The sequence below is a fragment of the Salmo salar genome, chromosome 02, assembly GCF_965601325.2.
Source record: "Salmo salar chromosome 02, fSalSal1, whole genome shotgun sequence".
NCBI classification, from domain to species: domain Eukaryota; kingdom Metazoa; phylum Chordata; class Actinopteri; order Salmoniformes; family Salmonidae; genus Salmo; species Salmo salar.
In genome coordinates, this window is record NC_138292.1 from 93752178 (window position 1) to 93771012 (window position 18835).

The window sequence follows — 18835 nt, forward strand, 5'->3', positions numbered from 1 at the left end:
ACTCCATTGAAAACCTGTGGTATGAATTGAACAGGGCAGTCCATAAGACAGACTAAATAAATCAAGGACCTGGAGAGATTCTGTATGGAGGAATGGTCTAAGATCACACCCAATGTGTCCTCTAATCTCATTAAACATTTCAGTGTCGTTATCCTCCCAAGGGGAGGGTGCTGGAGTATTGAAAACATGATGGCAATAATTCAGACCCCTACCTTTTGAGAATTACATGTTAAACTATATCTCTTTCTCTGAGCAATTGTATTAGTATAATATAATATAATTTCCAATTTTCGTGTCGATGATTGATTGTACACAACGCAAGAAGAGTACTGTTACACCTATAAGGACAAACAGTTATGTTTTAATGTTCTTACATATTTATTATATAACATAATATACACTACCGGTCAAAAGTCTTAGAACACCTACTCATTCAAGGGGTTTTCTTTATTTTTACAATTTTCTACATTGTAGAATAATAGTGAAGACATCAAAACTATGAAATAACACATCATGTCGTAACCAAAAAAAAGTGTTAAACAATTCGAAATATATTTTATATTTGAGATTCTTCAAATAGCCACGTTTTGCCTTATTGACAGCTTTGCACACTCTTGGCATTCTCTTAACCAGCTTCACCTGGAATGCTTTTCCAACAGTCTTGAAGGAGTTTCCACATATGCTGAGCACTTGTTGGCTGCTTTTCCTTCACTCTGCGGTCCGATTCAGTGAGCCGTCAGTTGGACTCATTTCTCAACGTGTCCACCTGACCCGTCAAATAGTAATTAAAGTAATATGCAATGCCAGGTGGTTTTGGTAATGAATGTTATAATGGGTAGGAATTCAAGCATGTCTGCCACTTGTGTTGAATCAAAGTTGTCCATAGATGTTTTCCATCAGCCTTGATTTAGTGATGATAATATCCTTTCTTTTTACCTTGGTCACCAGATGTATTCATTTACAATAACTGGTCTAGCTTGGTCACTAGATGTATTCATTTACAATAACTGGTCTAGCTTGGTCACTAGATGTATTCATTTACAATAACTGGTCTAGCTTGGTCACTAGATGTATTCATTTACAATAACTGGTCTAGCTTGGTCACTAGATGTATTCATTTACAATAACTGGTCTAGCTTGGTCACTAGATGTATTCATTTACAATAACTGGTCTAGCTTGGTCACTAGATGTATTCATTTACAATAACTGGTCTAGCTTGGTCACTAGATGTATTCATTTACAATAACTGGTCTAGCTTGGTCACTAGATGTATTCATTTACAATAACTGGTCTAGCTTGGTCACTAGATGTATTCATTTACAATAACTGGTCTAGCTAGGTCACTAGATGTATTCATTTACAATAACTGGTCTAGGTTACTTTAGGATCAGTCTTTGGTATATGAGTCCTGGCTGAACCTCTTGTAGGGCCTTGGGTAGGTTACTTTAGGATCAGTCTATGGCATGAGTCCTGGCTGAACCTCTTGTAGGGCCTTGGGTAGATTACTTTAGGATCAGTCTTTGGTATATGAGTCCTGACTGAACCTCTTGTATTGACCCCAAAATATATATTTTTTGTGAAGGAATATTGTGAAACACGATCATTCCACTATTAATGCAGATATTAACGAGATTTTCTTAATTTTTTAAAATTAAATTCTAATTGTAGCTCCTTTAACTGAGACCCAAAATGTATTTGCTATAATGTGTGTCTGAGGACGTATGACTTGACCTTCACCTCCCCAGCCTGTTGGGGAGTTGCAAAGATGAGACAAGATTGAAATTGAGGAGAAAAAAACGGGGGTAAAATTATATTTATATATAAAAAAAGGATATTAAAAAAAGGTTGCATCCCAACGTGGCAATAAACAGCAGGCAAAGTGACCGTGTCACAATGAACTGTAACGTTTTACCATTGGAACACTTGATGTAATTAAATCAGACGTTTTACCATTGGAACACTTGATGTAATTAAATCAGACGTTTTACCATTGGAACGCTTGATGTAATTAAATCAGACGTTTTACCATTGGAACACTTGATGTAATTAAATCAAACGTTTTACCATTGGAACACTTGATGTAATTATTATTTTCGGATATAATGACGACGCTGTATCAACAAAAAACGGATTGCAACTTGCAAAACATCCGGGAAGAAAATTACAGACGGAGACGCAACAAATTCCAACTTTGTTCGACATTTGAAGCTGCACAAAGAACGGTAAGTCGTGGCTAATATAGCCGACAGCAATATAATTATTTCTTGCTAGTATAGCATGTAGGCTAACGTAACATTAAATCAATGAGCCTCCACACAGTCAGTCAGTGCAGGAATGTGATCATTGCACCCAAGATTGAGCTACAACTGGCTAGGCTGTTGGTATAAATCCTGCCTGATGTTACTGCTGTTCCTAAAACCATTGACATGTGTTAGCCTACTGTAACCACACACAGAGAGGGTGTGTGTGTGTGTTAACGTTGGGTGATTGTGTACAAGCCTACACCGCCCGATTGCTCCCCATAGCTTGTCTTGATTTGAGTGCTGAGACTTGAGACTTACTTGTGACTTGTAAAACAATGACCGGGTCCCACCTCTGGTATATACTGTATTCTATCCTATTCTACTGTATCTTAGTCTATGTATTACTCATCTCATATGTATATACTGTATTCTATCCTATTCTACTGTATCTTAGTCTATGTATTACTCATCTCATATATATATATACTGTATTCTATACTATTCTACTGTATCTTAGTCTATGTATTACTCATCTCATATGTATATACTGTATTCTATCCTATTCTACTGTATCTTAGTCTATGTATTACTCATCTCATATGTATATACTGTATTCTACCCTATTCTACTGTATCTTAGTCTATGTATTACTCATCTCATATGTATATACTGTATTCTATACTATTCTACTGTATCTGTCTATGTATTACTCATCTCATATGTATATACTGTATTCTATTCTATTCTACTGTATCTTAGTCTATGCCGCTCTGAAATCACTCATCCAAATATTTATATATTCTTAATTCCATTCCTTTAGATTGTGTGTATTGTTAGATATTACTTGTTAGATATTACTGGACTGTTGGAGCTAGAAACACAAGCATTTTGCTACACCCACAATAACATCTGCTAAACAAGTGTATGTGACAAATAAAATGTGATTTGATGTATATAGGTCTGGTGTTGGAGGTCATTCTACACTCTGTGTTCTACTACCCAGGTCTCGTGTAGGAGATCATTCTACACTCTGTGTTCTACTACCCATGTCTGGTGTTGGAGATCATTCTACACTCTGTGTTCTATTACCCAGGTCTGGTGTTGGAGATCATTCTACACTCTGTTCTACTACCCAGGTCTGGTGTTGGAGGTCATTCTACACTCTGTGTTCTATCACCCAGGTCTGGTGTTGGAGATCATTCTACACTCTGTGTTCTATTACCCAGGTCTGGTGTTGGAGATCATTCTACACTCTGTTTTCTACTACCCAGGTCTGGTGTTGGAGGTCATTCTACACTCTGTGTTCTACTATCCAGGTCTGGTGTTGTAGGTCATTCCACACTCTGTGTTCTACTACCCAGGTCTGGTGTTGGAGGTCATTCTACACTCCGTGGATCTCCTGCATGTATTTTATGATGTTTAATCAGACCATTTGAATGAGAGTATCTCTTGTCACATTGATCACAGCTATACGGTTTCTCTCCTGTGTGTGTTCTCTGGTGTGATTTCAGGCTGTTTGACTGAGTAAAACTCTTCCCACACTGATTACAGCTATAAGGTTTCTCTCCTGTGTGTACTCGCTGGTGTACTACCAGCTGGCTTGATGTAGTAAAACTATCCGCACATACATCACAGCTATATGGCTGCTCTCCTGTGTGTGTTCTCTGGTGTGATACCAGGTTGGTTGACAGAGTAAAACCCTTGCCACACTGATCACAGCTATATGGCTGCTCTCCTGTGTGTGTTCTCTGGTGTGATACCAGGCTACTTGACTGAGTAAAACTCTTGCCACACTGATCACAGCTATAAGGCTTCTCTCCTGTGTGTGTCCTCTGGTGTGATACCAGGTGGCTTGACTGAGTAAAACTCTTCCCACATTGATTACATCTATAAGGTTTCTCTCCTGTGTGTACTCGCTGGTGTTTTTTCAATTCTGATGAAGACTTGAAACGTTTCCCACAGTCAGAGCAGCAGTGAGGTTTCTTTCCTGTGGGTTCCCGCTGGTGTTTCTTGAGGTGTTCTGATCTGGAGAGACCTTTCTCTGCCTCGTCAGCTTCATGATGTTGTTGAGGCTCCCCAGAGGATCCACAATAGTCACGTCTCTCTCCTGTGTGAAAGTCAAAGTCAGATAGTCAATGTAGTGAATATTTAAATGTTTTTACAAACTTTGACAAATGTCTTGTTTTAGTTTGATTTTGGTCCACCAGCCACTGTAGCAGGCAGATGATAGAATATACCAGCCACTGTAGCAGGCAGATGATAGAATATACCAGCCACTGTAGCAGGCAGATGATAGAATATACCAGCCACTGTAGTAGGCAGATGATAAAATATACCAGCCACTGTAGCAGGCAGATGATAGAATATACCAGCCACTGTAGCAGGCAGATGATAGAATATACCAGCCACTGTAGCAGGCAGATGATAGAATATACCAGCCACTGTAGGAGGCAGATGGTAGAATATACCAGACACTGATTTTTTACCAGCCCAAATATTGTTTTGCCATGACTGATCACACCAAAAATCACAACAAGAAACTAATGAGGAGCTTGGCAATGTTTGTAAAACAAGAAATGTAAGTAAGAAGTAATGTGGTATACTGCTCAATGTAATTAAAAAAAATTGTGACAAGAGTCTTTTAACCAATGTGTTAAAATAATTCATTTAGATACACTAGTAATGATGAACAGTTGTACAGGTGAACATCAAGAATCAACAAAGTGCCTCCATAACACATCACTACACTGTCCTGCCAGATAAACTGCTGATCACTACACACCACACTGTCCTGCCAGATAAACTGCTGATCACTACACACCACACTGTCCTGCCAGATAAACTGCTGATCACTACACACCACACTGTCCTGCCAGATAAACTGCTGATCACTACACACCACACTGTCCTGCCAGATAAACTGCTGATCACTACACACCACACTGTCCTGCCAGATAAACTGCTGATCACTACACACCACACTGTCCTGCCAGATAAACTGCTGATCACTACACACCACACTGTCCTGCCAGATAAACTGCTGATCACTACACACCACACTGTCCTGCCAGATAAACTGCTGATCACTACACACCACACTGTCCTGCCAGATAAACTGCTGATCACTACACACCACACTGTCCTGCCAGATAAACTGCTGATCACTACACACCACACTGTCCTGCCAGATAAACTGCTGATCACTACACACCACACTGTCCTGCCAGATAAACTGCTGATCACTACACACCACACTGTCCTGCCAGATAAACTGCTGATCACTACACACCACACTGTCCTGCCAGATAAACTGCTGATCACTACACACCACACTGTCCTGCCAGATAAACTGCTGATCACTACACACCACACTGTCCTGCCAGATAAACTGCTGATCACTACACACCACACTGTCCTGACAGATAAACTGCTGATCACTACACACCACACTGTCCTGCCAGATAAACTGCTGATCACTACACACCACACTGTCCTGCCAGATAAACTGCTGATCACTACACACCACACTGTCCTGCCAGATAAACTGCTGATCACTACACACCACACTGTCCTGCCAGATAAACTGCTGATCACTACACACCACACTGTCCTGCCAGATAAACTGCTGATCACTACACACCACACTGTCCTGCCAGATAAACTGCTGATCACTACACACCACACTGTCCTGCCAGATAAACTGCTGATCACTACACACCACACTGTCCTGCCAGATAAACTGCTGATCACTACACACCACACTGTCCTGCCAGATAAACTGCTGATCACTACACACCACACTGTCCTGCCAGATAAACTGCTGATCACTACACACCACACTGTCCTGCCAGATAAACTGCTGATCACTACACACCACACTGTCCTGCCAGATAAACTGCTGATCACTACACACCACACTGTCCTGCCAGATAAACTGCTGATCACTACACACCACACTGTCCTGCCAGATAAACTGCTGATCACTACACACCACACTGTCCTGCCAGATAAACTGCTGATCACTACACACCACACTGTCCTGCCAGATAAACTGCTGATCACTACACACCACACTGTCCTGCCAGATAAACTGCTGATCACTACACACCACACTGTCCTGCCAGATAAACTGCTGATCACTACACACCACACTGTCCTGCCAGATAAACTGCTGATCACTACACACCACACTGTCCTGCCAGATAAACTGCTGATCACTACACACCACACTGTCCTGCCAGATAAACTGCTGATCACTACACACCACACTGTCCTGCCAGATAAACTGCTGATCACTACACACCACACTGTCCTGCCAGATAAACTGCTGATCACTACACACCACACTGTCCTGCCAGATAAACTGCTGATCACTACACACCACACTGTCCTGCCAGATAAACTGCTGATCACTACACACCACACTGTCCTGCCAGATAAACTGCTGATCACTACACACCACACTGTCCTGCCAGATAAACTGCTGATCACTACACACCACACTGTCCTGCCAGATAAACTGCTGATCACTACACACCACACTGTCCTGCCAGATAAACTGCTGATCACTACACACCACACTGTCCTGCCAGATAAACTGCTGATCACTACACACCACACTGTCCTGCCAGATAAACTGCTGATCACTACACACCACACTGTCCTGCCAGATAAACTGCTGATCACTACACACCACACTGTCCTGCCAGATAAACTGCTGATCACTACACACCACACTGTCCTGCCAGATAAACTGCTGATCACTACACACCACACTGTCCTGCCAGATAAACTGCTGATCACTACACACCACACTGTCCTGCCAGATAAACTGCTGATCACTACACACCACACTGTCCTGACAGATAAACTGCTGATCACTACACACCACACTGTCCTGACAGATAAACTGCTGATCACTACACACCACACTGTCCTGCCAGATAAACTGCTGATCACTACACACCACACTGTCCTGCCAGATAAACTGCTGATCACTACACACCACACTGTCCTGCCAGATAAACTGCTGATCACTACACACCACACTGTCCTGCCAGATAAACTGCTGATCACTACACACCACACTGTCCTGCCAGATAAACTGCTGATCACTACACACCACACTGTCCTGCCAGATAAACTGCTGATCACTACACACCACACTGTCCTGCCAGATAAACTGCTGATCACTACACACCACACTGTCCTGCCAGATAAACTGCTGATCACTACACACCACACTGTCCTGCCAGATAAACTGCTGATCACTACACACCACACTGTCCTGCCAGATAAACTGCTGATCACTACACACCACACTGTCCTGCCAGATAAACTGCTGATCACTACACACCACACTGTCCTGCCAGATAAACTGCTGATCACTACACACCACACTGTCCTGCCAGATAAACTGCTGATCACTACACACCACACTGTCCTGCCAGATAAACTGCTGATCACTACACACCACACTGTCCTGCCAGATAAACTGCTGATCACTACACACCACACTGTCCTGCCAGATAAACTGCTGATCACTACACACCACACTGTCCTGCCAGATAAACTGCTGATCACTACACACCACACTGTCCTGCCAGATAAACTGCTGATCACTACACACCACACTGTCCTGCCAGATAAACTGCTGATCACTACACACCACACTGTCCTGCCAGATAAACTGCTGATCACTACACACCACACTGTCCTGCCAGATAAACTGCTGATCACTACACACCACACTGTCCTGCCAGATAAACTGCTGATCACTACACACCACACTGTCCTGCCAGATAAACTGCTGATCACTACACACCACACTGTCCTGCCAGATAAACTGCTGATCACTACACACCACACTGTCCTGCCAGATAAACTGCTGATCACTACACACCACACTGTCCTGCCAGATAAACTGCTGATCACTACACACCACACTGTCCTGCCAGATAAACTGCTGATCACTACACACCACACTGTCCTGCCAGATAAACTGCTGATCACTACACACCACACTGTCCTGCCAGATAAACTGCTGATCACTACACACCACACTGTCCTGCCAGATAAACTGCTGATCACTACACACCACACTGTCCTGCCAGATAAACTGCTGATCACTACACACCACACTGTCCTGCCAGATAAACTGCTGATCACTACACACCACACTGTCCTGCCAGATAAACTGCTGATCACTACACACCACACTGTCCTGCCAGATAAACTGCTGATCACTACACACCACACTGTCCTGCCAGATAAACTGCTGATCACTACACACCACACTGTCCTGCCAGATAAACTGCTGATCACTACACACCACACTGTCCTGCCAGATAAACTGCTGATCACTACACACCACACTGTCCTGCCAGATAAACTGCTGATCACTACACACCACACTGTCCTGCCAGATAAACTGCTGATCACTACACACCACACTGTCCTGCCAGATAAACTGCTGATCACTACACACCACACTGTCCTGCCAGATAAACTGCTGATCACTACACACCACACTGTCCTGCCAGATAAACTGCTGATCACTACACACCACACTGTCCTGCCAGATAAACTGCTGATCACTACACACCACACTGTCCTGCCAGATAAACTGCTGATCACTACACACCACACTGTCCTGCCAGATAAACTGCTGATCACTACACACCACACTGTCCTGCCAGATAAACTGCTGATCACTACACACCACACTGTCCTGCCAGATAAACTGCTGATCACTACACACCACACTGTCCTGCCAGATAAACTGCTGATCACTACACACCACACTGTCCTGCCAGATAAACTGCTGATCACTACACACCACACTGTCCTGCCAGATAAACTGCTGATCACTACACACCACACTGTCCTGCCAGATAAACTGCTGATCACTACACACCACACTGTCCTGCCAGATAAACTGCTGATCACTACACACCACACTGTCCTGCCAGATAAACTGCTGATCACTACACACCACACTGTCCTGCCAGATAAACTGCTGATCACTACACACCACACTGTCCTGCCAGATAAACTGCTGATCACTACACACCACACTGTCCTGCCAGATAAACTGCTGATCACTACACACCACACTGTCCTGCCAGATAAACTGCTGATCACTACACACCACACTGTCCTGCCAGATAAACTGCTGATCACTACACACCACACTGTCCTGCCAGATAAACTGCTGATCACTACACACCACACTGTCCTGCCAGATAAACTGCTGATCACTACACACCACACTGTCCTGCCAGATAAACTGCTGATCACTACACACCACACTGTCCTGCCAGATAAACTGCTGATCACTACACACCACACTGTCCTGCCAGATAAACTGCTGATCACTACACACCACACTGTCCTGCCAGATAAACTGCTGATCACTACACACCACACTGTCCTGCCAGATAAACTGCTGATCACTACACACCACACTGTCCTGCCAGATAAACTGCTGATCACTACACACCACACTGTCCTGCCAGATAAACTGCTGATCACTACACACCACACTGTCCTGCCAGATAAACTGCTGATCACTACACACCACACTGTCCTGCCAGATAAACTGCTGATCACTACACACCACACTGTCCTGCCAGATAAACTGCTGATCACTACACACCACACTGTCCTGCCAGATAAACTGCTGATCACTACACACCACACTGTCCTGCCAGATAAACTGCTGATCACTACACACCACACTGTCCTGCCAGATAAACTGCTGATCACTACACACCACACTGTCCTGCCAGATAAACTGCTGATCACTACACACCACACTGTCCTGCCAGATAAACTGCTGATCACTACACACCACACTGTCCTGCCAGATAAACTGCTGATCACTACACACCACACTGTCCTGCCAGATAAACTGCTGATCACTACACACCACACTGTCCTGCCAGATAAACTGCTGATCACTACACACCACACTGTCCTGCCAGATAAACTGCTGATCACTACACACCACACTGTCCTGCCAGATAAACTGCTGATCACTACACACCACACTGTCCTGCCAGATAAACTGCTGATCACTACACACCACACTGTCCTGCCAGATAAACTGCTGATCACTACACACCACACTGTCCTGCCAGATAAACTGCTGATCACTACACACCACACTGTCCTGCCAGATAAACTGCTGATCACTACACACCACACTGTCCTGCCAGATAAACTGCTGATCACTACACACCACACTGTCCTGCCAGATAAACTGATCACTACACACCACACTGTCCTGCCAGATAAACTGCTGATCACTACACACCACACTGTCCTGCCAGATAAACTGCTGATCACTACACACCACACTGTCCTGCCAGATAAACTGCTGATCACTACACACCACACTGTCCTGCCAGATAAACTGCTGATCACTACACACCACACTGTCCTGCCAGATAAACTGCTGATCACTACACACCACACTGTCCTGCCAGATAAACTGCTGATCACTACACACCACACTGTCCTGACAGATAAACTGCTGATCACTACACACCACACTGTCCTGACAGATAAACTGCTGATCACTACACACCACACTGTCCTGACAGATAAACTGCTGATCACTACACACCACACTGTCCTGCCAGATAAACTGCTGATCACTACACACCACACTGTCCTGCCAGATAAACTGCTGATCACTACACACCACACTGTCCTGCCAGATAAACTGCTGATCACTACACACCACACTGTCCTGCCAGATAAACTGCTGATCACTACACACCACACTGTCCTGCCAGATAAACTGCTGATCACTACACACCACACTGTCCTGCCAGATAAACTGCTGATCACTACACACCACACTGTCCTGCCAGATAAACTGCTGATCACTACACACCACACTGTCCTGCCAGATAAACTGCTGATCACTACACACCACACTGTCCTGCCAGATAAACTGCTGATCACTACACACCACACTGTCCTGCCAGATAAACTGCTGATCACTACACACCACACTGTCCTGCCAGATAAACTGCTGATCACTACACACCACACTGTCCTGCCAGATAAACTGCTGATCACTACACACCACACTGTCCTGCCAGATAAACTGCTGATCACTACACACCACACTGTCCTGCCAGATAAACTGCTGATCACTACACACCACACTGTCCTGCCAGATAAACTGCTGATCACTACACACCACACTGTCCTGCCAGATAAACTGCTGATCACTACACACCACACTGTCCTGCCAGATAAACTGCTGATCACTACACACCACACTGTCCTGCCAGATAAACTGCTGATCACTACACACCACACTGTCCTGCCAGATAAACTGCTGATCACTACACACCACACTGTCCTGCCAGATAAACTGCTGATCACTACACACCACACTGTCCTGCCAGATAAACTGCTGATCACTACACACCACACTGTCCTGCCAGATAAACTGCTGATCACTACACACCACACTGTCCTGCCAGATAAACTGCTGATCACTACACACCACACTGTCCTGCCAGATAAACTGCTGATCACTACACACCACACTGTCCTGCCAGATAAACTGCTGATCACTACACACCACACTGTCCTGCCAGATAAACTGCTGATCACTACACACCACACTGTCCTGCCAGATAAACTGCTGATCACTACACACCACACTGTCCTGCCAGATAAACTGCTGATCACTACACACCACACTGTCCTGCCAGATAAACTGCTGATCACTACACACCACACTGTCCTGCCAGATAAACTGCTGATCACTACACACCACACTGTCCTGCCAGATAAACTGCTGATCACTACACACCACACTGTCCTGCCAGATAAACTGCTGATCACTACACACCACACTGTCCTGCCAGATAAACTGCTGATCACTACACACCACACTGTCCTGCCAGATAAACTGCTGATCACTACACACCACACTGTCCTGCCAGATAAACTGCTGATCACTACACACCACACTGTCCTGCCAGATAAACTGCTGATCACTACACACCACACTGTCCTGCCAGATAAACTGCTGATCACTACACACCACACTGTCCTGCCAGATAAACTGCTGATCACTACACACCACACTGTCCTGCCAGATAAACTGCTGATCACTACACACCACACTGTCCTGCCAGATAAACTGCTGATCACTACACACCACACTGTCCTGCCAGATAAACTGCTGATCACTACACACCACACTGTCCTGCCAGATAAACTGCTGATCACTACACACCACACTGTCCTGCCAGATAAACTGCTGATCACTACACACCACACTGTCCTGCCAGATAAACTGCTGATCACTACACACCACACTGTCCTGCCAGATAAACTGCTGATCACTACACACCACACTGTCCTGCCAGATAAACTGCTGATCACTACACACCACACTGTCCTGCCAGATAAACTGCTGATCACTACACACCACACTGTCCTGCCAGATAAACTGCTGATCACTACACACCACACTGTCCTGCCAGATAAACTGCTGATCACTACACACCACACTGTCCTGCCAGATAAACTGCTGATCACTACACACCACACTGTCCTGCCAGATAAACTGCTGATCACTACACACCACACTGTCCTGCCAGATAAACTGCTGATCACTACACACCACACTGTCCTGCCAGATAAACTGCTGATCACTACACACCACACTGTCCTGCCAGATAAACTGCTGATCACTACACACCACACTGTCCTGCCAGATAAACTGCTGATCACTACACACCACACTGTCCTGCCAGATAAACTGCTGATCACTACACACCACACTGTCCTGCCAGATAAACTGCTGATCACTACACACCACACTGTCCTGCCAGATAAACTGCTGATCACTACACACCACACTGTCCTGCCAGATAAACTGCTGATCACTACACACCACACTGTCCTGCCAGATAAACTGCTGATCACTACACACCACACTGTCCTGCCAGATAAACTGCTGATCACTACACACCACACTGTCCTGCCAGATAAACTGCTGATCACTACACACCACACTGTCCTGCCAGATAAACTGCTGATCACTACACACCACACTGTCCTGCCAGATAAACTGCTGATCACTACACACCACACTGTCCTGCCAGATAAACTGCTGATCACTACACACCACACTGTCCTGCCAGATAAACTGCTGATCACTACACACCACACTGTCCTGCCAGATAAACTGCTGATCACTACACACCACACTGTCCTGCCAGATAAACTGCTGATCACTACACACCACACTGTCCTGCCAGATAAACTGCTGATCACTACACACCACACTGTCCTGCCAGATAAACTGCTGATCACTACACACCACACTGTCCTGCCAGATAAACTGCTGATCACTACACACCACACTGTCCTGCCAGATAAACTGCTGATCACTACACACCACACTGTCCTGCCAGATAAACTGCTGATCACTACACACCACACTGTCCTGCCAGATAAACTGCTGATCACTACACACCACACTGTCCTGCCAGATAAACTGCTGATCACTACACACCACACTGTCCTGCCAGATAAACTGCTGATCACTACACACCACACTGTCCTGCCAGATAAACTGCTGATCACTACACACCACACTGTCCTGCCAGATAAACTGCTGATCACTACACACCACACTGTCCTGCCAGATAAACTGCTGATCACTACACACCACACTGTCCTGCCAGATAAACTGCTGATCACTACACACCACACTGTCCTGCCAGATAAACTGCTGATCACTACACACCACACTGTCCTGCCAGATAAACTGCTGATCACTACACACCACACTGTCCTGCCAGATAAACTGCTGATCACTACACACCACACTGTCCTGCCAGATAAACTGCTGATCACTACACACCACACTGTCCTGCCAGATAAACTGCTGATCACTACACACCACACTGTCCTGCCAGATAAACTGCTGATCACTACACACCACACTGTCCTGCCAGATAAACTGCTGATCACTACACACCACACTGTCCTGCCAGATAAACTGCTGATCACTACACACCACACTGTCCTGCCAGATAAACTGCTGATCACTACACACCACACTGTCCTGCCAGATAAACTGCTGATCACTACACACCACACTGTCCTGCCAGATAAACTGCTGATCACTACACACCACACTGTCCTGCCAGATAAACTGCTGATCACTACACACCACACTGTCCTGCCAGATAAACTGCTGATCACTACACACCACACTGTCCTGCCAGATAAACTGCTGATCACTACACACCACACTGTCCTGCCAGATAAACTGCTGATCACTACACACCACACTGTCCTGCCAGATAAACTGCTGATCACTACACACCACACTGTCCTGCCAGATAAACTGCTGATCACTACACACCACACTGTCCTGCCAGATAAACTGCTGATCACTACACACCACACTGTCCTGCCAGATAAACTGCTGATCACTACACACCACACTGTCCTGCCAGATAAACTGCTGATCACTACACACCACACTGTCCTGCCAGATAAACTGCTGATCACTACACACCACACTGTCCTGCCAGATAAACTGCTGATCACTACACACCACACTGTCCTGCCAGATAAACTGCTGATCACTACACACCACACTGTCCTGCCAGATAAACTGCTGATCACTACACACCACACTGTCCTGCCAGATAAACTGCTGATCACTACACACCACACTGTCCTGCCAGATAAACTGCTGATCACTACACACCACACTGTCCTGCCAGATAAACTGCTGATCACTACACACCACACTGTCCTGCCAGATAAACTGCTGATCACTACACACCACACTGTCCTGCCAGATAAACTGCTGATCACTACACACCACACTGTCCTGCCAGATAAACTGCTGATCACTACACACCACACTGTCCTGCCAGATAAACTGCTGATCACTACACACCACACTGTCCTGCCAGATAAACTGCTGATCACTACACACCACACTGTCCTGCCAGATAAACTGCTGATCACTACACACCACACTGTCCTGCCAGATAAACTGCTGATCACTACACACCACACTGTCCTGCCAGATAAACTGCTGATCACTACACACCACACTGTCCTGCCAGATAAACTGCTGATCACTACACACCACACTGTCCTGCCAGATAAACTGCTGATCACTACACACCACACTGTCCTGCCAGATAAACTGCTGATCACTACACACCACACTGTCCTGCCAGATAAACTGCTGATCACTACACACCACACTGTCCTGCCAGATAAACTGCTGATCACTACACACCACACTGTCCTGCCAGATAAACTGCTGATCACTACACACCACACTGTCCTGCCAGATAAACTGCTGATCACTACACACCACACTGTCCTGCCAGATAAACTGCTGATCACTACACACCACACTGTCCTGCCAGATAAACTGCTGATCACTACACACCACACTGTCCTGCCAGATAAACTGCTGATCACTACACACCACACTGTCCTGCCAGATAAACTGCTGATCACTACACACCACACTGTCCTGCCAGATAAACTGCTGATCACTACACACCACACTGTCCTGCCAGATAAACTGCTGATCACTACACACCACACTGTCCTGCCAGATAAACTGCTGATCACTACACACCACACTGTCCTGCCAGATAAACTGCTGATCACTACACACCACACTGTCCTGCCAGATAAACTGCTGATCACTACACACCACACTGTCCTGCCAGATAAACTGCTGATCACTACACACCACACTGTCCTGCCAGATAAACTGCTGATCACTACACACCACACTGTCCTGCCAGATAAACTGCTGATCACTACACACCACACTGTCCTGCCAGATAAACTGCTGATCACTACACACCACACTGTCCTGCCAGATAAACTGCTGATCACTACACACCACACTGTCCTGCCAGATAAACTGCTGATCACTACACACCACACTGTCCTGCCAGATAAACTGCTGATCACTACACACCACACTGTCCTGCCAGATAAACTGCTGCCTTATTATTATAGTTCAGGGCTCTACGCTGACATGTGTTCCTAAGTTTATATACTGTACAAAAATATAAACGCAACATGGAAAGTGTTGGTCCAATGTTTCATGCGGGATCGTCTGAGGGAGGGGGGTGCGGAGGTGTATTTCTGTCTGTAATAAAGCCCTTTTGTGTGGAAAACTCATTCTGTTTGGCTGGGTCTTGTGCCCCAGTGGGTCGGCATATGGCAGCACACCTGCCCAGTCGTGAAATCCATAGATTAGGGCCTAATGAATATATTTCAATTGACTATTATGAACTGTAACTCAGTAAAATCTTTGAAGTTGTTGCATGTTGCGTTTATATTATTTGTTGAGTATAGTTAGGAGCTGGACAATTCCACAGTAACAGAATTACACCAGACTCACACCAGATTTTTCATTTTAAAATGTGTGCAAAACAAAAACCACTGCTGCTTTAAAACCACGTTTGTGTTCATCAGTTCAACAACTGCAGGGTTTGTGCCCCGTTATTAAATATTAGTATTTACTGGTGTTAATCTGACCTTCTGTCTCCTCCTCCTCTTTCACTTCAAAAACTGCATCTTCCTCCTCTTCTTTTACTGTAACATCCTCCTCCTCTTTCACTCTGAACGCGTCTTCCTCTTCTTTCACTGAAACGTCTTTCTCTTCATCTTTCACTGTAACAGCTTCACCCTCTACTTCTTTTTTTACTGTAACATCCTCCTCTTCCTTCTCCTCTTTCACGACAATGTTCAGCCCCAGAGCTTCTTTCTCCGTCCAGCAGACCTCCTCTTCTTTAACAGGAGGGGAGTAGTTTAGGGAGCTCATGTTCGGGGATGTTAGCTAGCTAGCTATCATTAGCGACCAGGCTAATGCTAACTTAACCAGCCAGCTACTATAGCTGACTAATACACAATAACGTAATATTAAATTAAATAGGTTAACAAGTAGATACGACAGAAGTGTGTCTAAAACACAATAGCTAATATAGACCGAAAGCGTATAAATAGCTTGAATCTTTCGGCTATGTTGGCTAGCAAGCTACCGAGGTGGTTGACGAGCTGTTTATGAAGAACCGTCCACTAGATTATACGTCACGCTGCAGCATCGCCTGAAAGACGCACATCGCCGTCTGCTGACTGGAGGGAAACGCAATTGAGGATCAGATTTTATTTTCAGACAAAGATTCATTTAAATGGTTTTAATTAAATAATACTATTATATTGAGACATACAAAGACCTGAATGTGTTGATTGACTAGTGCGAATAAAAAAATGTTTACTACAGCACTGTGTTCTACTACCCAGGTCTGGTGTTGGAGGTCATTCCACACTCTGTGTTCTACTACCCAGGTCTGGTGTTGGAGATCATTCCACAGTCTGTGTTCTACTACCCAGGTCTGGTGTTGGAGGTCTGGCTTTACACACAGAAGAAAAACATGACGAGATCCTGAAAAAGGTGAGAGAAGTGGGAGGTGCGAGGCCGATGTGTCACTACGAGGTAACCAGATTGGCAAAAAACAGCAAAAACAATTTCAGGATTGTAACTGTGAACATTTATAACCCGTCCGTCAAGGACGAGGAGGTGAGGGCCTTTCTGGGGAGATACATGGACTCCCTGGGTTTTTGGAATGGGAGGAGAGACTTCCAGGCCCTCCTCATGGAGGACCCAAAGGGACTGGGCGGCTACCTTCATCCTCCAGCTCTGTTCTCCCTGGGGGCTGACAGCGGGACGTTGTTTTATGCACGTCAGCCCCCGTTTTGCAGGCGTTGTATGGCCTACGGCCACATCCTAGCCTCGTGCAGCACAAGAAAGTGCAGATTTTGTGGATCTGGGGAGCACAAGGCGAAGGACTGTGACGAGCTTAAGGCGCGCCACGGGTATGGCTCGTCAGCACACCTGTGGCAGGAATGCCCGGCTCGTCAGAGGGGGGTTAGTAGTTGGGTGATGGTTGTTTTTGATTTGATTTTATAATTGTTTTCATGGAGCCTACTATAACTTTTGTTAGTTTAAATGGAAGCGTTTAAGGGATTTTGTTAAGAGGAGGAAGGTTTTTAGTTATTTAGAGGGTGTGGGTTTTGACTTTTGTTTTTTAAAGGAGGTTCACCTGAGGGATGGAGGAGATGTTAATAGATTTAGGAGGGAGTGGGACAAGGGGAGTCCGTTTGGGGTATAGGGGGGAGGGATGTTAATAGATTTAGGAGGGAGCGGGCCAAGGGGAGTCGGTTTGGGGTATAGGGGGGAGGGATGTTAATAGATTTAGGAGGGAGTGGGACATGGGGAGTTGGTTTGGAGTATCGGGGGGAGGGATGGAGGGGATGTTAATAGATTTAGGAGGGAGCGGGGCAAGGGGAGTTGGTTTGGAGTATCGGGGGGAGGGATGGAGGAGATGTTAATAGATTTAGGAGGGAGTGGGACAAGGGGAGTCAGTTTGGGGTATAGGGGAGTTGCACTCATCAGGAGTAGGGATTTTGTGTGGGCACGGGGAGGTAAAGGTTGAGGGTTCATTTGTGGTATTGCAGGGGAGGGTTTTGGGGGTGGATGTCACCTTAAGGG

The 18835-nt window shown here is 45.5% G+C and overlaps 1 protein-coding gene across 1 annotated transcript; it reads right to left on the minus strand.

Annotated features, from left to right (window-relative positions):
• Positions 1-341: 341 nt before the first annotated feature.
• Positions 342-17356, minus strand: LOC106566133 (uncharacterized). Its single transcript, XM_082968322.1, has 2 exons — positions 16822-17356; positions 342-4351 (listed from the first exon to the last, which is right to left on the minus strand). The coding sequence occupies exons 1-2, from the start codon at positions 17105-17107 to the stop codon at positions 3621-3623; spliced, it is 1017 nt and encodes a 338-aa protein (XP_082824448.1). The 5' UTR covers positions 17108-17356; the 3' UTR covers positions 342-3620.
• Positions 17357-18835: the final 1479 nt, after the last annotated feature.

Coding starts and splice junctions, on each gene's coding strand:
- LOC106566133 (XM_082968322.1), bottom strand. CDS start 17,107: ATGAGCTCCCTAAACTACTCCCCTCCTGTTAAAGAAGAGGAGGTCTGC. Junction 4,352..16,821: donor AGAGGAGGAGGAGACAGAAG/GTCAGATTAACA, acceptor ACTTTCACACAG/GAGAGAGACGTGACTATTGT.